General features: G+C 44.0%; 1 protein-coding gene across 3 annotated transcripts in view; it reads left to right on the top strand.

Moving 5' to 3' along the window:
• The window catches only part of creb5b (cAMP responsive element binding protein 5b), a 353,679-nt gene that overhangs the window by 24,826 nt on the left and 306,009 nt on the right, over positions 1 to 22,844 (top strand). For all 3 annotated transcript variants that reach the window (XM_078239765.1, XM_078239766.1, XM_078239767.1), the window contains exons 2-3: positions 10,575 to 10,646; positions 22,553 to 22,646. In XM_078239765.1, the coding sequence (XP_078095891.1) occupies positions 10,593 to 10,646; positions 22,553 to 22,646 (148 nt within the window). In that variant the 5' untranslated portion in view covers positions 10,575 to 10,592. The remainder of the gene's footprint in view (positions 1 to 10,574; positions 10,647 to 22,552; positions 22,647 to 22,844) is intronic.

Here is a 22,844-nt window from a genome sequence, read left to right as displayed (position 1 = left end):
TGCACTGTGGAAGAGGTGGGAATCTTCAGGGCAGCAGTGTTCAACTGAGCAATGATGGAGCATCCCCTGGTCACTGTCTCAAATTCCACCGCAGCACAGGTAGGGGCCTCCTGAAGCTTCCATGTTGCACTGGTAGCTCAGTCAGGCATACAGACTCAGAGTGCTGGATGTGGGTCTCAGTGCTCTGTGGAGCACACAGGCTCTCAGCAGTCCAGCAATCTGTACTTGAGCAGATTACTAGGACTTCTGAGGTGAAGCACACTGGAACACAAATCTTCTGTACTCTGTCAGGCTTCATGCACCCACCACAGCCACTCTGCCAATGTCCTTGGTGTTGCTTCTCAGTCAGACAATCAGACTGCTGTCTCACGTGCCAAGGTGGTGCAATCCAAAGCCAGTCCCTCAAGAGCCAGAGCATGAGGGAATCCTGCATGGCCACCTGCAGTTTCCCCAGTGAAAGTCCATGGCCTGCCAGCAGCCACTCAAGGAGCACTGTGTAGGAATCATAGACTAGGCAAGGGCACCTGCAAGACGAGCATTAATGGGGTGCACAAGGATGGTTAGTTTTTTTGTTACATTATTGATATAAAGTTGTTGAATGAAAGCTTTTGGCTGCGGAAGATTAAGGGCTATTGCTCTTTATTGAATGATTTTAGTTGAAGTGACTTTGCAATGGGGACTCTAAAATGGATGTACTATTAGGGCATAGTAGGATACTTCATTTCAATTGAGGTGAAACCTCACAATATAGCCCCTCTTACTCTGCTCAGTTGCACTTGGTATCCTCCCTCCTTCTCCTGCTGAGATGGACTCGGGATTCCAGGAGATAATGGCTGGACCCTCGTTATTGCAAGCTTGTGGAGGATGCAGCACACCATCAAAAACATGGAAACCCCCCTTTGGCATGTACACCAGGGGCCCACTCAGGTGACAGGTGGCTCGATGGCATTGTAGGTGGCTCAATGGCTTCCATCAAAGGCCCTCTGACATTGTGTGGTGCAATGTCTGAAGGGGGTCATGAGCCATGTATGGTGGGATTAGGCCTTGTTCCTGAGCAGCCATACCGTTGTGTCTTGCATTCCCAGGTATGGTAAGTATTGCTGATGACTGCTGAATAATAGCATCTTGGGTACTGCAAAGATCGTGGGCCTTCCACGCAAACTAACATTATCAGATTGGCTGCCCTTGTGGTTGTGGTTGTGGTATCGCTCCGTGCTGATGTGGGGGGCCTGTTCAAGGTGCCCGACACCATCCTGGAAAAACTAATGGAAGCTCTTCAACAACTACTGGTTAAAATAACCTTTCATCCTGCTCTTCTCTTCTCAGGAAGAAATGGTTGAAGTCCCTTCTCCTTCTGTACAGCATCTCTGTTACCACTCTGAGGCAAACTGTGATGCCTTGTTGCTGTCACCTGTTACAGCCTGGAAGAATCACACTGTGTACAATACAAAGGCCACAGTGATCCTCATATCCACTGGGAAGGCTGTCCCCACCCTGGCTACAGTCTCAAGTCATTGTGAAGGAGGCAGCACAAATTTGTCCCTGCCTCCTTTGTGAAATAAAGCCTCCTGAGGCATTGCTCCTGGCTCATTGTAACATAGGACGTGTGCTTCCGGAAGACTCTTTCTGGGGAAGCTTTCTATGCCAATCCCTCCATTTTTACCTTCCTTGTAGAGATTCCCCTCTCTGTCTTCCCTCTGCCTTTCCTGCTTATGTTGCAAAGCAAATGGCACTGCAATTATTACCCCAAATCTCTGAAAGGCAATGTTACTTTCTGCCTTTCTGTGGTAAACAAAAATCTTCAAATTGCTCCAGCAATTTGCCAAAGTACTTCTGCTAGCTTTGTCTCAGCAAGTTCCTCTGTTTCAACTTGTTAAGTGGATCTTTAGATAGCCTCAGCCTCAGATTAGGGACTACTTTGTTTCTTAATGCCTCTTGTTTCAGGAATGAATAAGGATGATATTGTCAAACTTTTGTTCACCAATGTTTGACCCTGATCACACGTATTCAGTGTGTCTGGGTGAATACAGGGACCACACCTCTACATGTCACTCCAGCTCAGTTATGCCATGTTGGCTGTATGGGAAGTGGTCAGTGGCGCGTCTCACACTGTAAAGCATCGCAGAGGTCTTCATGCAGATTACTTTTGTGCCCTTCGTCTTCAGGACAGATTGAAAGATGATTGCATAGAGAGAGAATTTAAAAATCGTGGTGAGGCACATCCTTGTTTTACTTGTGCTTTGATGCTATTATGCTGAAAGTTATGCACAAAGTGTCCCAGTTGATCAGAGAGGAAGGCAGTACTATTTGAAATGGCTCAAGACACATTTCGGTGCAAGATAAGGCAAATACTTAAGAGAAAATTATTTAGTCTTTATTATAACACTAGTGCTAACATTTTCAAAGCAGTGTCATATTTTAATGGGAATGTGGGTACTGGCATTGCCAAAGCAATGAATTTATACTTTTGGGCTGGTTTAAAACCAGCTATAATACTTAATGCCATGTTTTAAATGCACTCCTGCCTGTTACCTGCTTAACCGCACAATTTTCTTAGTCAATTTTCTTAGTCCACGTTAGGAGCAGCCAGGGACTTCATGTAAATCACTGTTCAACCAGTCAATAAAATCTAGTGTGATTGGTCTCTGAGCAACTGACATCGTATTTAAAGGGACATTCACCTGCAGATGAGTGGATCATCAGATCTCTGAGCTATTATGCTGTTTATATGCCAGCAGAGCTCTCTAATTGCTGCTTCCTAGTATGTTTTGCTTTCCTTACCCTCATTAAGCTTTTCCTACTTATCATAGGTGCGATTATCGTTTGTTTCATTTGGATGGAGAAATAATTGGAGGATAAGGAATAACTCCAACAGTCACAACAAGCTCAATATCTAGCATCAGTAGCATTTGAATCTATTAAAAAACAGCAAGTGAGGAAGACTGCTCATAAGAGACAATATTCAGCGCACCAACCACAAGTCACTGTCTTGGGTCTATCAAAAATATAGTTCTTCAAAAGATTGCTCTTCCACGGACTTCTGCATACTTTGCAAGTATTAGCCTGGCTCTATGGTAGCACTCTTACTCCTGACTGAAGGTTGTGAGTAAAATGAGGGTGCTGCACTATATTTTCAATAAGAAGTCTCACAACACCAAGTTAAAGTCCAACAGGTTTATTTGATAGCACAAGCCACAAGCTTTCGGAGCGCTGCTCCTTCATCAGGTGAGTGGGGGAGTCGTGTTCACAAACAGGGCATATAAAGATACAAACTCAATTACAAGATAATGTTTGGAATGCGAGTCTTTACAGGTAATCAAGTCTTAAAGGTACAGACAATGTGAGTGGAGAGAGGGTTAAGCACAGGTTAAAGAGATGTGGATTGTCTCCAGCCAGGACAGTTAGTGAGATTTGGCAAGCCCAGGCAAGTCATGGGGGTTACAGATAGTGTGACATGAACCCAAGATCCCGGTTGAGGCCATCCTCATGTGTGCGGAACTTGGCTATCAGTTTCTGCTCAGCGATTCAGTGCTACCAAATAAACCTGTTGGACTTTATCCTGGTGTTGTGAGACTTCTTACTTTGCTTACCCCAGTCCAATGCCGGCATCTCCACATCATGACTACCATCGACACCGCAAACTGCCAGCTCCAGGTGGAGAGGATCCCCAAGAAGATCGCGCATATCGACACAGACATCAAGTTTCTACAAAGATGCAAGAAAGCAGACAAGATACTGAAAGGACTACAGATCACGAACCCACTCAGGTCAACCTATAACACAGATTATGCTGAGAGACTTTGCCGTCACACCTCTCTCACACTCCACAACCACCTCAAACACGAGCTCTACAGTAAACGCCGCATCCTGGAAACCAAGATAGAGTCCATATTCTCAACTTGCGCTCAGGTCGCAGACCAGCTGCGAAACACTGCCATGCAGACGAGACAAAGGAACTACACCATCTACATGCAGACCAAGAACAGGACACTTGAGAAACTCGAAATCACCACCAGCAGCAACCAAGCCTCCCCCGGGACCACAGTAGAAAACAGTACCACTGCAGGGAAGTCCATTGTCAACTTGTCGGACTACACACTTCAACCAGATGAAATCGAAGTTCTCAGTCAATTTCTGCCCCACCAAAGTCAGTCTCACAGCGGACACAGAGGAATTCATCAGGCGAATGAGGCTGTGGGAGTTCTTCCACAAACCCCAAGAGGCCAACAGCGAGACACAGCCAATGAACCGGAACAGCTGACAGAGAGATCCACGGTGCAGCAACCGAAGAGGAAAGTGTTGAATTGGACTCCTCTGGAAGGCCGCTGCCCTCGAGTCGACATGTATGCCCAAGCCATCAAGAGGTGCGTCAATGCAGATTCATCAGCCGCACTCCCAAGACAGCCCCGAACGTCACCCAAGCATGACGCAACGCCATCTGTGCTCTCAAGACCAACCGCAACATTGTCATCAAACCAGCAGACAAAAGAGGAGTCACCGTCATACTGAACAGAACGGATTACTGCAAAGAAGTGTACCGACAACTGAACAACGAGGAACACTACAGACAGTTACCCGCAGATCCGACCAAAAAACACACCCGTCAATTCAACAGACTGATCAAGACCTTTGATCCGGACCTACAGAGCACCCTCCGTGTTCTCATTCCATGGAGATCTCTACTGCCTCCCGAAGATACACAAGGCCAACATACCCAGCCATCCCATCATATCAGGCAATGAGACCCTGTGTGAGAACCTCTCCGGCTATGTCGAGGGCATCCTGATATCCATTGTACAAAGAATCCCCAGCTTTTGTCGCGACACTACGGACTTCCTACAGAAACTCAGCACACATGGAGCAGCTGAACCAGGAGCACTCCTCGTCACAAATGGATGTCTTGGCACTCTACACCAGCATCCCCCATGGCGATGGCATTGCTGCAACTGCCTCAGTACTCAACGTCGACAACTGCCAATCTCCAGGTGCAATTTTTCAACTCATCCGCTTCATCCTGGACCACAATGTCTTCACCTTCAACAACCAGTTCTTCATCCAGACACATGGAACAGCGATGGGGACCAAATTCGCACCTCAATATGCCAGCATCTTCAAACAAGACCTCTTCACTGCACAGGACCTTCAACCGATGCTATCCACTAGAAACATCGATGACATTTTCTTCCTTTGGACTCATGGTGAACAATCATTGAAACAACTATATGATGACATCAACAAGTTCCATCCCACCATCAGACTCACCATCGACTACTGTCTGGAATCAGTTGCATTCTTGGGCACACGCATCTCCACCAAGGACGGTCACCTCAGCACTTCACTGTACCGCAAGCCCACAGATAATCTCATGATGCTCCACTTCTCCAGCTTCCACCCTAAACACGTTAAAGAAGCCATCCGCTATGGACAAGTTCTCCGTATACACAGGATCTGCTCGGATGAGGATGATCGCAACCAACACCTCCAGGCGCTGAAAGATGCCCTCATAAGAACAGGATATGGCGCTCGACTCATCGATCGACAGTTCCGATGCGTCACAGCGTAAAACCGCACCGACCTCCTCAGAAGACAAACACGGGACACGGCGGACAGAGTACCCTTCGTCATCCAGTACTTCCCCAGAGCGGAGAAGCTATGACATCTTCTCTGGAGCTTTCAACATGTCATCGAAGACTAACATCTCGCCAAGGCCACCCCCACACCCGCAGTTCTTGCCTTCAAACAACCGCACAACCTCAAACAGACCATTGTCCGCAGCAAACTACCCAGCCTTCAGGAGAACAGTGACCACGACACCACACAACCCTGCCACAGCAACCTCTGCAAAACGTGCTGCATCATCGACACGGATGCCATCATCTCACGTGAGAACATCATCCACCAGGGACACGGTACATACTCTTGCAACTCGGCCAACGTTGTCTACCTGATACGCTGCAGGAAAGGATGTCCTGAGGCGTGGTACATTGGGGAGACCGTGCAGACGCTACGACAATGGATGAATGAACACTGCTCAACAATCACCAGGCAAGAGTGTTCTCTTCCTTTTGTGGAACACTTCAGCTGTCACGGGCATTCAGCCTCTGATCTTCGGGTAAGCATTCTCCAAGGCGGCCTTCACGACACACGATAACGCAGAAGCGCTGAGCAGAAACTGATAGCCAAGTTCTGCACACATGAAGACAGCCTCAACCGGGATCTTGGGTTCATGTCACACTATCTGTAACCCTCACGACTTGCCTGGGCTTGCAAAATCTCACTAACTGTCCTGGCTGGGGACAATACACATCTCTTTAACCTGTGCTTAACCCTCTCTCCACTCCCATTGTCTGTACCTTTAAAACTTGATTACCTGTAAAGACTCACATTCCAACCATTATTTTGTAAATTGAGTTTGTCTTTATATGCTCTGTTTGTGAACACGACTCCCACTCACCTGATGAAGGAGCAACGCTCCGAAAGCTTGTGGCTTGTGCTACCAAATAAACCTGTTGGCCTATAACCTGGTGTTGTGAGACTTCTTACTGTGCTTACCCCAGTCCAACGCCGGCATCTCCACATCATGACTATATTTTCAAGCCAGCATGGTGGATGACTTCTAGGACAACTTGCAGGTGGTGGTGTTCCCATGCGTCTGCTGCCCTTGTCTGTCTAAGTGGTAGAAGTTGTGGGTTTGGAAGCTGCTGAATGGCACATAAACTGACTGCAGGGCAAAGCAGCAGATCTGGAATGCAGGCATAAATCCAAATAGAGCTAATTAAAATGAACTCATTCCACTCCTGTAGAATAAACAGGAAAGTTGAAAACCAGGATATTCAAACCATTTCGAGGAAATTAAAGTAAAAGTAAAGTAAAGTTTATTTATTAGTCACAAGTAAGGCTTACATTAACACTGCAATGAAGTTACTGTGAAATTCCCCTAGTCACCACAGGCCAGCGCCTGTTCGGGTCAATACACCTAACCAGCATGTCTTTCAGACTGTGAGAGGAAACCGGAGCACCCGGAGGAAACCTGCGCAGACACGGGGAGAATGTGCAAACTCCACACAGACAGTGACCCAAGCCAGGAATCAAACCCAGGTCCCTGGCACTGTGAAGCAGCAGTGCTAACCACTGTGCTAGCATGCTGCCCTCATTATTTATTATGTCCTGGTGTCAGGACACCAGGACATTTAATGAAAATTCCAGACTGTACGGCAAAAATCTGGGGGCGGCACGGTAGCACAGTGGTTAGCACTGCTGCTTCACAGCTCCAGGGACCTGGGTTCGATTCCCGGCTTGGGTTACTGTCTGTGTGGAGTTTGCACAGTCTCCTTGTGTCTGTGTGGGTTTCCTCCGGGTGCTCCAGTTTCCTCCCACAGTCCAAAGATGTGCAGGTTGGGTTGATTGGCCATGCTAAAATTGCCCCTTAGTGTCCTTAGATGCGTAGGTTAGAGGGATTAGCGGGTAAATATGTAGGGATAAGGGGGTAGGGCCTGGGTGGGATTGTGGTCAGTGCAGACTCGATGGGCCAAATGGCCTCTTTCTACACTGTAGGGTTTCTATGTTTCTATGTTTCTAAAACTGGGAGAGCTGGTCACCGTAAGTGAGACTGCGATTTAGCAAAGAGAACCTAACACTAATGAATGGATCTACCTGTGGGTCCCTATTTTATATGATTGCCGACTGACTACCAAGTACTTTGACTGCATTCTTGGGCCAGCAGCTAATTTAAATATTTTTCTGCGCTTCAAGAACTTAGTGGAAGCCAGGTGCACACTTCCATCTGCATGATAGCATGTTAAGTGCACCATGGAAGAGCAGGCCATAGGCTATAGACTGCTGATTGCTCACATCTGATCTACCAGTGCCAACAAGTATGTTATCACACGTACACTCCAGCAAGAAGTCAACACCATAGTGGATGAAGGATAATAGTGCAAAAGAGAAATAAATAATGACTAAAGAACTTATTTTTCCAAGTTTCTGTTTGTAGGCTTTTGCATGCAGGGAACATGATGTGGATTGGCTGCACTTGCTTGGATTTTTCATACTGAATTGCCATCATGTCATTGTATTGAGCAAAGTTCCGTTCTCAAATGCAAATTTGCAAAATTACCCCATAATCCCCCTGGACCATACAACTGTTAGTAACTTTCTGCCATAACTGTAAGGGAATACTACCTACATTTGGGCCAATATGGAAGTGCTCTTTCAAGATAATTGTAACCTACCCAGCTAGCGAGCAGTTCAAGTGCAAGGAAATTGGATACCTCAGAGCCTACATTGTCAGTTTTCTATGGTTGTCTAGTAAAACGTTTAACAATGCCTGGCGCTAAATTGTACATGTATTTTTTAGTTGACCATTTAATTTGCACCCAGCCCCTTGCAATAGGTTAATTCTTAGCTCTTTGTTAACTCTGAAATGAAAGTCACCAAAGCCCAGAGGGCCATTGGCTACTCTTTCTGCTTTTTGAAATAGAGAACTGACTGGTGGTGATTTAACCTGAGGATTACCACACCTCAGGCGAGGGGCAAGGTTGAGAAGGTGAGGCCTTCATGGATAACCACAGTGAGTACGGGAATTGAACCAGCGCTGCAGATGTTGCTTCACATCACATACCAACTGAGCTAGCTGATTAACTCTAATGCCATAGAGAACGGCTGTCCAGCATATGTGAAGATCAAAGCAGACTAACACCAGCTGGCAGGTTAAGAGGTTAAAAATCAGTTAAACCTGAATTTTCAATGGCTGTGCTAAAGTTGAATTGAACACAGAAAGGGTTAAGAGGGATAAGGACACTTTCATATCAAACATGAAATAAATTGTGCTTAGCACTTCAGTGTTTGATTACTGCAAGTAATACATAGACAAAGGATACTTTTTGAGACATTAGTGTTCATTGCATTCTACCTCTGGGATTGGTATATCGGACACTTGAGCCTTGTTCCAAATTCAGGAGTAATGACTATTGCAACACCGACAGTTGAGGCTGGATTTTCGTCTCCCAATGCTAATCGGGTTGTGAAAAGCTGAACTCAAGTTTTTTTTTGCTGGAAAAACAATTTTCCTCCGAATTTCCGACCCATATATATGGCCTTTTCACGGATCAAGAAGGCCTTGGGTTAAAATTGCAAACGCACCTTTTCCAAGGTAGGGTCCACATTGTGAGCACCACAGGAAAATTGATTTCCTCCATACACAATTTTCAGGTGCTGATTTGGGTTTTGTAAGCTCTAAAAGAAAGCACTTCTTTGAAGGGTTCATGACCAATGGAGAAAGCCTGCTGAGAAGCTTGGAGCATTTTAAAAAGTCAATGTAATATGTTTTGGCACCTTTAAATGGCACAATTAGATGCTATATTGTAATGTGGATATGTTTTTAATATAGTGATTCTTCATAGGGATCTGTCCTGCAAAGTTGACCCTTGCATTGACCATCATTGCGTAAATGCTGAGACGCATTGCAGTACTTTTCCATCGAAGAAAGTGCCATAATGCATTAAAAATGGGGAAAAAAGCCTCTGCTGTCATGTCTTATGCTACGATTTAAATCAACTGATAGCTCTGAAGAAGAGTCATATGGACTTGAAGCATTAACTCTGTTTCTCTCTCCACAGATGCTGCCAGAGCTGCTGAGTTTTTCTAACATTTTCTGTTTTTATTATATGACTGGCAGCTCTGGTTGTTTTAAAACAAGCTGCCTTTGAAAGCTGAAAATATTTCTGCACTTGCTCCCTTCCATTGAGTGAGAAGCACCATGCTTTGTAATGGAAATTGGACACAATTCTATTCTGTCAGTTTTAGGCAATGTAACTAGGAGCTATCGTGAGGGCAGTTTTAGCTATTATTTCAGCTCAACAGGTGGTCCATTTATCCAAGCATGATTGACACTTTTAAGAAACTGTAATAACAAAATATGCTTTGATGGGGTTTCTTGTAAGTTTATAATTTCAGTAGGCATTTTAAGGAGTCCAATTTTTTGACACTGCGGTAGATTTTATTTTTCCAATACGAATGAGGGATCGGGAATGAGGAGCATGGGGTGGCATGGAGTTGGTGGGGTGAGTGAGGGGTTGACTAGTGAGGTCTTTGAATTATGTTGGGAGCTAGGCTGCTGTGTTTGGACAACCATGAGGGACTTTCTAATTGGCTTGCCTTCACACTCACACTCCTCACACACCACATCCCACTTGCATGTCAAAGACAACAATCCCAGGCAAAGTCAGGTTTACCTGAGTCCACAGAAAAATACAGCTCAAAGTCTCTGAAAATAGGCGTCACTGCATGTTTGTGCAGACTGAGGGAGTCACAACAGCAACCATTAAGCAGTGACCATTATTATCTGCATTGAAATGATATATATTTTTAAAATAATGTTGGATTTCTTCAACATAATTCAAGTGGGTTTAATTAAGGATTAAATGAAAAGTTGAACTTGTGCTTTAGAACTGTGAATCATCATGATGATTGAGTGAATAACGTAACTGCATTCCTTTATTAATTATAGGCTAGCTTGTTCAAATATTAAATGCAGATGTCATTCATTTATTTGCTGTTGTGTATTTGGTTGTCAGATTAATTCAAAGACAGTTATGAATTTGGAGCAAGACCGGCCATTCGTTTGCAATGCTCCAGGTTGTGCACAGGTGAGTATTACTGACTGATTAGCAAAGTATACTTGGAAACAATGATTTATTATGGCTGGCCAATAGCAATAACATTACCTTGCATAATATAAAATTACAATGTTTATCACTTTTGCCTCATTTTCTAAGTAGAATCATAGAAATTATAGCACTGAGGCCATTCAATCCACTTATCCCTGTTCTGCTGTTAGCCCTTCAACTGAAGCTTTCGCCTCTAAACCGATTTTCTAACCTTCCTCTCCTGCTCTCTTTTCACGTGAATCACAGAGGTGCTATGTCTGTAACTCTTGCCTTTTCTCAGAGCTGCTTGTGCTTTGCTCTGTAACTTTGACAGAAGTGCAGTGGAAAGCCCACTTCTCCACACAAATGGAGGTCCCATGTACTGCCAGTAACATTATGGTGGCAAAACAGAAGAAAGTCTTAGGAATTGCTACTGTGTTAAAGACTCTACTCACTCTCTCTCTGTGTAAGTCCCTCCAAAGAGAAAGAGACAGGAAGAATTGTCTTCACACACATTTTCTTTCTGTCTATATGTTGCTCTGTTGTTCCCTTCATTGGTATTTGGTACACTTTTCCTCTCACCTTGCTGGAGGTGCTCCAAATCTCGGATAACTGAAGCTTTTTGTTTAATTTCTGGGAAAGTTGGTTGTTAGGGAATGTGTTTCTTTTGTGAAAGGAGTGGACAGGGAACTGAAACCCGAGGTGGGTTGGGACTGTCGGGTAATTGTGGGTGGGGGTTTCAGACATAATTACTGAGGGAGTAAGCAGATGTGGGTTGGAGTAGGGAGACAACTGGAGGGTGAGGGCTTGTCTGCGGAGTGATGGATTGCAATATTGGGCTTGCTTTCTTGTAGCCATGTGAAGAGTAATGTTTTAATTGTCATGCATTCAAACAGCAATCAGAATTTCATAACTCAATAGATGCTTATGGACAAAATCTCTACTTGGATTCATATCAAAGAGATGAATGATTCCAATTATTAAATAATAAGCTATTAAATCAATAAACTATTAAATCAATAAACTTTAAGGCTACTAAATATTAAAAATGGTGAGGAGGGTCCCAGGATACTGAGGGTATTGCTCCAATAGATGGCGGTATGGGTGTAAGATTAAAGGGAAGAAGCTGCTTCATTACGCCCTTTGTCCTGCAGGAGGCCAGAAACAGGCGAGAGTTTCATTAATTTATGTAAATTAGGGTCATGGTACACCAGTGAAATTTCATCTTGGAACTGAGAGGAGAAACCACTGCAGCTTTCGCGCGAGGCAGAAACATGCTTACAGCTGGTCTGAACAGAGAAGAGACCCTTCTGATCTTTAAAAATCTCCTGGGAGCCCAGAGCAGCTTTAGTGCTCCTCCAAGCCCTTGAAGTTTTTTTCGCTTCTCTCGTATGACACTCTCCTGCGACCACCACACTCCCACCACCCCTCCCACCGCAACCTCCCCCACACCACCCCCCCCCCCCCCCCCCAACCTGGCAATACAGTGTTTCTCAAACTTTCTCCAACTTTCTCCTCTTTCTCGATGGCACAGTGGTTAGCACTGCAGCCTCACAGCCCTTGGGACCTGGGTTCGATTTGGGTGACTGTGTGGAGTCTACACATTCTCCCCGTGTCTGTGTAGATTTCCTCCAGGTGTTCTGGTCTCCTCCCACACTCCAAAGATGTGCTGGTTAGGTAGATTGGAATTGTAAAATCACCCCTTAGTGTCAGCGCAATTAGCTGGGTAAGTATGTGGGGTTACGGGGATCGGGCCTGGGTGGGATTGATGTTGGTGCAGACTCGATGGGCTGAATGGCCTCTTTCTGCACCTTCGGGATTTTATGATTTTATTGCTTTTAAATTAGTGTAACCCCAGAGTGAGAGTAAGGTAGGGGTGGGAACGGGGAATGGGGCGCTTAGAGTTGTGAGGGGTAGGGGTGGGAGGACAAGTTGTAAAAGCAGGAATGAGGGTGTGGGAATGGGGGTCTGTGTAACTTGCATTGCTGTCAGGTTGGTTGTAACCCAGGTCCTGTAAAGACACCATAAGGAATAGTGTGCTGATGACCAGGAATCTGAGAAATTAGATGCATTGCTCCACTTCTGCCAGTCCTAACTGTGTTAACTTGTATATGATCATCCTATCCTTAAAAAGAGTGACCCCTGCCATCAGTCGCTCTACTGTCACACTGCTGCTTACAGCAAAGATGTTCACACAAGCTCCAATTTTCCCACTATTCACTAGGGCTAGTAATTTCTGCTCCAGTGACACAGTAAATTTTGTATATTGAGTCACTGAGTAGACAATATGAAGTCTTTTGGCACAGTGAGTAGCGCCCCGACCTCTGAGCCAAAAGCTCTGGGTTCGAGTCCTATCCCAGGACTTGGTGGCCAAGGTAGTAAGAGTGGGAGAGACTCCTGGTCAGCCACACTTGATTTGGGTTGGTGTCCCTCAAACTATAGCCCCTAGTGACAGACTAGCGACCTGTTCCGGAAATTACTAGCTATGGAAATGTACGAAAGTCTGCCTTAGTGCACCACAAGTTGCAGAAAGAGAATTGTAATTGAGTCGATATATTTGACAAAGGACTATACCTCAGAGTATGCATGCTGTCTTGCTAGACATAAAAGTGCACAATAAATTAATTGCTCCAGAGAATAGACAGTTAAATTCAGACTGCAATGCATACTCGAGTTATACATTGAGGTATACTAACAGAAACAAAGCCACCTTCTTCCCTCCCCGACACTGCCACTTGCTGGTTTCCTCACCAGTGCTGCTGCTCGATGCATCCCTCCTGAGAATAACGTAGTGAACACTTCTGGATCAAACTCCAGGCAGCAAAATGGAAGCCGACTCCATCAGATCTCACGATTTCCAGCCAAATTCTTGCTGCAGAGCGCTCTGTGGCCAATTGCAAGAGTTCCATTAGTCTGCGCCATGGCTGCCATTACAGTCTTGGATCTTGTGACCTCAAAATTGCATCCACAGTCCATTGGGGTCAAACAAACTACAGTTGGGAACCCTTGACCTAGAAGCTGGGGAACACCTTCTCAGCATCTTCTTTGCATTTGTTCATGGCGAAAAGTACATTTTTACCATTTAAATAAGGTCGAGGAGTTCAGAATCATAGAATCACTACAGTATGGGAGGAGGCCATTCGGCCCATCAACTCTGTACCGACCACAATCCCACCCCGGCCCTATTCCCGTAACCCCACACATTTACCCTGCTAATCCCCCTGACACTAGGGTCAATTTAACACGGCCAATCAACCTAACCCTAATCTTTGGACTTAAGTAGCTTAGGCCTGAAATTTAGGCCAGTGAATATGTTTCCCACTTGCTATATTGCCCTCCTCTTCCTCTTGCACCCAAAATCCTCTCCAGTTTTACTATCTTACTGTGTGCCCTGTTCCATTTATCTTCTGTCTTGTATCCTAGTTCATATGAACATGACACTATGGTTCAGGTACCTCCAATGAATTAATTTTGGAGTGCATAAACTTTTCCTTTGGGATCCAGAGCATGATCCCAGGATGGATTCTCAACTGGGAATTGCATAACCCATGGTAAATTGTCCCTTGGTGTCAGGGTGATTAGCAGGATTACCACGTGGGGTTAAGGGAATAGACCCTTGGTGGGATTGTTTTCGGTGCAGGCTCAATGGGTCGAATGGCCTCCTTCTGCACTGTATGGTTCTATGATTCTATGAATCAGTCATCTGGTATGTATTGTTTCACCAAGGAAGTGACCCCTGTACTTTTGAGACATCCCGACCTTGCCTGCCATTAGGAGTCCCTGCAACTGCTTCCTCCAATGCTGCTGGTTTCACAAGGGATGGGTGTAAACTTTCCTCCTACAAAGCCTGTGGAATCATTAATGTAAAATCAGGACCTGAGGTTAAAATGGGAGGGCACCAAAGGAGCTGCAGATTTTTGAGCCCGTTATGTTTTTGCAATGTTGATTCTTTTTTAAAATTAGTTTGTTATATGATGAAATTTATTTTTCGGGATGGATGAGAAAATATCATAGTGGCTATACTTTGGACAATATGTTGATGCAGATGAAATTGGAATTGGGGAGAGACATTTTGCATAATAAGATTGTTGCGCAATGGAAGTAGAAAACACCAGAGACATAACTTGATGTAGCAAAAGATAACACAGGCAAGATGAGAGCTGCACATCAATAATACATTGAATTAAGCATGTTTGGCACTTTTAGCCCCCTTGACCTCCTAGTGCTGAAGTGTTGAACTAAATTACCAACAATGACCAGAAGGGTCATTAACCCTCTAACCCTTCAACCCTCAACCTTCAACTATAACTGTTCCTTCATTCAGGGCCAGCTTTGAATGACACTGGTTAGAAATGCAGAATGACTGAAATCTTTGCAGCCACTTGGACAAAGACTTCAGGTCAGGTAGCAACATAAGGTCAACTCACTTATGGCTTCCTTTGTGAAGAGCAGCCTCCACAAGCTACCTCCACTGCTCCTGAGTCAACTCGAGGTAGCAGAACTTTGGTCTGTATGTTGTGGTGTTGGGTTAATAATGGCAGGTGGTCTAATGTGCATCCTCTGATGCCTGACCAGCCTGATCTTTAAATACACCTGCCGGATACCATTTTTGGAAGGTGGTGGTGAACTGCCTTCTTGAACCACTGCATTCCATGTGGTGTAAGTACACCCACAGTTCTATTAGGGAGCGAGTTCTAGGATTTTGACCCAGCTACAGTGAAAGTTCAGCGATATATTTCCAAGTCAAGATGGTGAGTGGCTTGGAGGAGAACTTGTAGATGGTGGTGTTCCCATGTGCTTACTGCCCTTGTCCTTCCAGATGGTGGCAGTCATGGGTTTGGAAGGTGTTGTATGAGGAGCCTTAGCGAGTTCCTGCAGTGCATCTTGTAGATAGTATACACTGCTGCTCCTGTATATCGGTGGTGGAGAATGTGAATGTTTGTGGATGGTATGCCAATCAAGTGGGCTGCTTTATGCTGGATGGTGTCAAACTCCTTGCATGTTGCTGGAGCTGTGCTGACTGAAATCTACCATTGCTGCAGGCATGACTGGAATCTCAGAGGAGGGTGGGTACTGCATTGCATCTGACTGTGAAGGTGACAGTGCCCATGTGTCAAACTTTTTCCAATTTGCCATCTACTGAAGCTCTGTATTTAAAGACAGCTGAATATGTTTCATTCCCCCTTGCTAGAGAAAAGCAGGTGGAGTGAGCACATGGCTTTGCAAGGACACAAGCTTCTCTTTGATGCAAGGTGACATTGACTGCATGGATGTCATCCTTTGGATGTCACATGTCAACTCTCATTGTATCAGAACCAAAAGGGTCCCCTCAATTTCCAGATGGTATGTGATCCTAAGCAGGGAATCATGCAGGTCAATATCAGGTGTAATGACAGCATTCATGATATTTTCATTCTGTGCCTCTCTACTGTGTCATCTGCATTTTAGCTATCTCAACAGACCAAAAATTCTGGATGACTAGGACTTTATGCTGATGAAATGGTTCATTATGCCAGTGTAAAACCCACGCACGGGTATGCAACATACATACAATAAAAGCTGTCAGAAAAAAAATGATAGAGCAGACCATATGTATAAAATAGTGGGCTGGACTATATACTGAGGGTGAATTCACTACCTATGTCTGGCGCAGCACATTTTAATTTTTTGGCTGACAGCCCTTTAACTAATATGAGGTGGGACTTCTGTTTGTCTCCAGAAGAAGACCATTTCGAGGCCAGCAGCTCCACTGGCTTATAGTTTCCTGTTTTCTGTAACCCTTCGTTCTGAAATAGGAGTGTTATATTTGTGGATTTCCAATTTGCTGGGACCTTTCTAGAATATAGGGAATTTTGGAAGATTACAACCAATGCATCCACCATCTCTGCAGCCACTTCTTTTAAGATCCTAGGATGTAGGTCATCAGGTCTAGCCTTTGGTCTCATTAGTATTCCTGGTCCATTTTCTAGTGATCGTGGATGTCTTGCATTTCTCTTTCCATTTTGTCCATGCTTTTCCACTGATCTTGGGATGATTTTGTGTCTTCTACCGTGAAGCTACAAAGAATTTGTTCAATCTCTCTGTCATTTCCTGGCTTCCCTTTATTAATTCCCCAGTCTCATCCTCTAACACTCACTTTAGCTCTTATAGCAGTTTTTACTGTCTTTTTTTATATTTCTGGCTAGTTTACTCTCATATTCCAATTTCTCTCATTTTTTTTAAAGTGATCCTTTGTTAGTCTCTAAAATTGTCCCAACCTTCTGGCCTACAACTAATCTTGCAACATTGTATGTCTTTTCTTTCAATTAGATGCCATCCTTAACTTCCTTAGTTCAGTATGCATGGTGTGTCCTTCTCATAGAACCTCTCTTTCTCAGTGTAATGTATCTTGGTGAGAGTCATGAAATGCCTGGCATTGCTTCTTCACCATCTCACCTTTTAATCAATTTTCCCATTCCCATTTTTACCAACTCGATCTTCATACCCTTGCATTTGCCTTTATTTAAGTTTAAGACTAGCTTCCGACCCACATTTCTCACCCTCAAACTAAAAGTGCAATTCTTCATGTTATGATCACTCTTACCAAGAGATTCCCATCGGTCTTTAATTAACCCTGTCTCATAACACATTACAAAGATCTGAAATAGCCTGTTCCCTGCTTGGTTCCAGAACATATTGTTCTAAGAAACTGTCCCTAGTATACTCTATGAATGTATCCTCCAGGCTATGTTGCCAATTTGTTTTGTCTAAACTATATGGAAATTGAAATCTCCCATGATTATTGCAACATCTTTCTTACAGGCCCCAATTATTTCTTGATTTATACTCCATCCTCCAGTGTAGCTACTCTCAGGAGGCCTATAAGTTATTCCCATCAGTGACTTCATCCCTTTGCTTTTTCTTATCTCACCCAAACTGATTTTGCATCTTGATCCTCTGAAACCCTGAGATCATTTCTCACTACTGTACTGATCTCATCCTTTATAATCACCTCCATTTCCTTTCCTTCTGTCCTTCTGAAATGTCAAATACCCATGAATATTCAGGTCCGTGCCAGTTGCAACCATACATGGAATTTTACTGGCCCGTCCGCCATGGGAATCGGAATGGGTGAGGGGTGGAGGGGCATGGGAAGGTCTGTTGACCTTGGCCAGGATTTTACGGTTTCAGGATGAGCGAGGCCGTAAAATCCCACCCCATATCTCTGCAACGACTTTCATATCATATTTATTTATTTCCATTTATGTTATCAATTCATCCATTTTTTTAATGAATGGTGTGTGCATTCAGATAGAAAGCCTTTAATTTTACCATTTTCTCCTTCTTTGATCTTATTTTCTGGTGCATTGTATTTGTACACTCTGTCCCTTCCTGTCACAGTTTGGTTCTCAATACCTGCAATGCTACCCTTCACTATTGCCTTGTCTTTCCTCATCAACTTTCTAAATCTCCCTGCACATTAACCATCTCCTGCACTATTTAAAGCCTTTTGGCCAGTCCTAGCTATACAGTTGTGTTAATGGAATTGGCCGTAACTTCCATGCTCGAGTATAGACTGCGCAAAGACCTATGCATAGTTAATGCCGTGTATCTTCATGCTGCTTGACATGGCAAGTAGCATACCTGCCAATGCACCAAGCATTTCAGCATATATATTTTTCTGTCGCCTGCCCCATCAAAATGCTCACATGAGTGTTCTGCGACTGGCTGCAGGCCATTCATTCCCAGTGCCTCAGCACATGCAGATCACGTGTCTATGTTACCCTTCATAGCATACACACAGTGTCAGTATCTGTGAACATGAAATCAAGTGACATTGTTTAGAAAGTTTATTTATTATTGTCACAAGTAGGCTTACATTAACACTGCAATGAAGTTACTGTGAAAATCCCCTTGTTGGCTTCTCGTTTGATCTTCTTGCACTTCCATTTGTTGCTTTTCCATCATTGCCTGACCAAGTGGCTGTTCTTGCGTATTCGAAAGGAGAAAGGTAAAAGGAGAGGGCTGTGATGTGAGGGGTTTGGAGAAAGTAAGGGTTGCATATTTACACCATCTATAGCTTGTAAATTAGAAGGTGTAGTGATATATGGGAGAAGTGGGATTAGGGTCAAGGAGACCATCAGGTTCTATGTTTTCAGGCCCATCATTGGCCTTGACCTCAGCAATGTAGGAGTAAGGACACACTGCTGCACCTCTCTCCATCTGGTTAGGTCCTGCCACCTCTTGTTATGAGCCACTTGCCCCTGCAAGAGAAGAAATTATGTCAGTGAATATGGTGGCTGTCATGATTGAATAGCAGGAAATAATTTGATTTGATTTATTATTGTCACATGTATTAGTATGCAGTGAAAAGAATTGTTTCTTGCGTGCTACACAGACAAAGCATACTGTTCATAGAAAAGGAAAGGAGAGGGTGCAGAATGTAGTGCATAGCTGGGGCATTGAGAAAGATAAACTTAATGCGAGGTAGGTCCATTCAAAAGTCTGATGGCAGAAGGGAAGAGCCAGTTGGTATGTAATACATCTTTTTCCTGACGGAAGAAGGTGGAAGAGAGCATGTCCGGGGTGCGTGGGATCTTTGACTTTGCTGGCTGCTTTTCTGAGGCAGCAGGAAATGCAAACAGAGTCAATGGATGGGAGGCTGGTTTGCGTGATGTACTGGGCTTCTTTCTCGACACTTTGTAGTTTTTTGCGGTCTTGGTCAGAGCAGGAGCCATACCAAGCTGTGATACAACTAGAAAGAATGCTTCCTATGGTGCATCAGTAAAAGTTGGTGAGAGTCGTAGTGGACATGCCAAATTTCCTTAGAAAGTAGAGGCGTTGGTGGGCTTTCTTAACTATAGCGTTGGTGTGGAAGAACCAGGACAGGTTGTTGGTGATCTGGACACCTAGAAACTTGAAGCTCTCGATCATTTCCACTTCATCCCCATTGATATAGACAGGGGCATGTCCTCCACTACGCTTCTTGAAGTCGATGACTATCTCCTTCGTTTTGTTGACATTGAGGGAGAGATTATTGTTGTCGCAGCAGTTCACCAGATTCTCTTTTCTATAGTCCATCTCATCATTGTTTGAGATCTGACCCACTACAGTGGTGTCATCAGCAAACTTGAAAATTGAGTTGGAGGGGAATTTGCCCACACAGTCATAGGTGTACCAGGAGTATAATAAGGGGCTAAGAACACAACCTTGTGGGGCACCAATGTTGAGGATGATCGTGGAGGAGGTGTTGTTGCCTATCCTTATTGATTGCGGTTTGTGGGTTGGGAACTCTCGGATCCAATCGCAGAGGGAGGAGCCAAGCAGTATGTGCAAGCTGTAGGATATAAGTGTGAGGCTTGTAGCTGTGCTAAGTTTGTGAGAGTAAGATGAAACTATGAATGTTTGGTGTGATTCATGATTAATAGAGATTGTTGATAGGTGAGTGTTGGGGTGTGAGGTTAATGGTGCAATTGATGGATATGACATTTAAAGATCCATCCAGTGACCTTGACCACTTATCTGAGATCATTGAACTTTAGCAGCATTGCATCCTGGTCCACATTGCCAAGGTTACCTGGTGCCATTGCCTTCACACAGTCTGGCTGGAAGGCCTCCTGGCCCTCTGTGGATGGATTACCTCCTCCACTATAGCATGCAGTATAGCTTGAGGGAATCTCAGCGATACTCTCTCACCTGTGTGATGTAATTCACAGTTCTTCATGCTCATAGTCACAAACATTTCCAGCACCTGCTTCAACCAACATGGATTCCTTTTTTTGTTAACAGAAGCAGGCCGACGTGCAAATCCACTTTATGTGATGGTAGCCTGACACAAATTTGCTCTCCCTACTGAGACATGGAGCTACTCAACAACATGTTTAGTCCTGGCTATAGGTAGCAATCATGCAAATGAGTGGGCAACATGAAATTGGCATATTGCATTCATTGAGAGCAACAAAGGCTAAATGTACATCATGATCTTACTGCCCTTTTTTGGGACTATTAAGTGTTGCCCCTGTCAGTGAGAAGTGTTCAGTCTGCGTGGTTGAGAGCTAGATCTTTTCTTGCTCATAGGTGCCATGGACCACCTGTAGAGGTGATCATACTTGATCTGAAACCTGCTGACTGCAAGTCTCTGCTCAGAAAACTGTACGGTCTCCAGAGGTCACTAAGCCCGAAGTGGAGGTTGTCCTCAGTCAGAAGGAGGCCTCTGATGGAGGTGATCCCTCCCCTCCCCCAACTTCCTACCCAAGATCGAACTTAGTTCAGTTTTCGCTCTCCCTCACCTCAAGCTTTCAGCTGCAGCCAGCCTGAAAATTGAGGCTAGGTGGTAAAAAACTGAAGTAGAAGGATCTTAATTGGGGCAAGGATAGGCCTCCTGTCCGAGACCCTGTCCACCCCGGCGTAAAATCAAGACCAGGTCAATGTGGGCTAATGAATAGAATCCGGTGCATGCAATTTCACACTTCCCACCCGCCTCAGAACCCACCGGGCGCAGGGTGACGTGTAAACCTTGTGGAGCTGTTGGCATCTTCTTGTTTCTTCTTTTGTTTTCTTCAAGCCTCCTGCAGTTCACGCCTCAATGTTATCCACCCATCTGATTTTTATTTTTCCACTTCTGTTTTTACCCTCAATTTCTCTATCAAGTGTTGTCATGACAAGGCTGTCGGATCTCTCGCTACCTGTACTTAGCAACCTTTTTGATTCCTGCATTTCAGCTCTTGAACTAATGCACTCATTTTCTTTCCATCCATCCAAGATTGCGATGGTTATTAAATTAATTTTCCATCTTGTGGCATCTAGATTCTGTATGGCAATTGTTACTACATTAATGAAGGAGGAACAGGCTACATCTCAAGAACTGTTGGCTGTTTACTCACCTATAATCTTCACAAATTCATCTGGAATATTTAGGATCAATCACAGTAAATTGTAAATTTGTAGAGTTTCCTTAGCTATCCTTTAATTTGCCTAGCTTATTGCCTTCCCTCTTTAGTAAACCTGATATCAGCATGATTAGGGTACAATAGATCAAGTGGTGGAAACTAGCATGCACACTGCCTACTTTTTAGTTGTAAAATAGACCCAGTGATGGCCAATTCAGCAGTGAATTGCCCCAAATCCAATCTGCATGTATATTCAGACCATTGAATTTTTTTAGGAATCCCTGGCAGCTATCCAAAAGCATGTGAAGAGTCCTATGCGTGTAAATGAAGAATTTAACATGTGCTTTAGTTCCCCTTGCCAAAACTGGTTGGTGATGAGCAAAGCAGGAGCAGGGCAGCTCTGTACAGTGTTCTTCAACAATCCCTGCAGTTGCCAATGAAACTCCAGTTTGCTTCATTTGAAAAAATTCCAAATTTGTTCCTGTGAAGCTATAAGGAGTCTGAGGCTTGTGGACTGATTTTGGACTGGCCATTGACTTCCTATCTGGGGTTTGTGCAGTTGGCATGTCACTGGTTCAGCAACTGAAAACAAGCTACAATAATTTTCTACCTTTGGTCTTTGCATCGTATCTGGCAACTGAACTAAAGAAGCAGCAGACTTTGACCTGTTTGGTTACTGTTCCAGTTAAAGAGTATATTTGTGGATATGTGTGGAAATGATGGTAGAAAAGATAAATTGCTTTATGGCAAGTTGAATTCACATTTACAGCAAACCAATGTGGTACCACTTGTAGAAGACACCCTGTTATTTACATGGGACATTTAATTATTCACTCCAGAAATCTCTCTTAGTTTTCAGGTTAAATTTATTATATAAGGTGACCAATGTCTACAAAGTGCTTTTTCTAATAAATCAATTTTTGTGTTAGGCTCAAGTAGAAATACATTCATTACTGATTCAAATAAGATGAACTGTTCTGATTCTTCTTACACTCACTCAATGCTTGTAAATTAATCTACTCATTGTTTGCCTGACAGAGATTCCCAACTGAGGATCACCTCATGATTCACAGGCATAAACATGAAATGACTTTGAAGTTTCCAGCAATAAAAACAGACAATATTTTATCAGGTAAGAGCACAATACCCAATAATAATTTTTACAGAATGGTAAGAAAAGAAAACGGTTTCTCTCCTAAGTGTGTGAAAGATGGTATTAGAGTCCCTACTAGATTATAGAGCACATACTTTGCTTAATTAAAATAATGTGATACTTTCTGCAGAAAAAAATAACAGTAAAGATAAAAAGTTCTCTATGTAACACTAGAAA

This window comes from Mustelus asterias, chromosome 2 (genome assembly GCF_964213995.1).
Source record: "Mustelus asterias chromosome 2, sMusAst1.hap1.1, whole genome shotgun sequence".
Lineage (NCBI taxonomy): Eukaryota > Metazoa > Chordata > Chondrichthyes > Carcharhiniformes > Triakidae > Mustelus > Mustelus asterias.
This window is presented reverse-complemented; position numbering and strand designations above follow the sequence as displayed.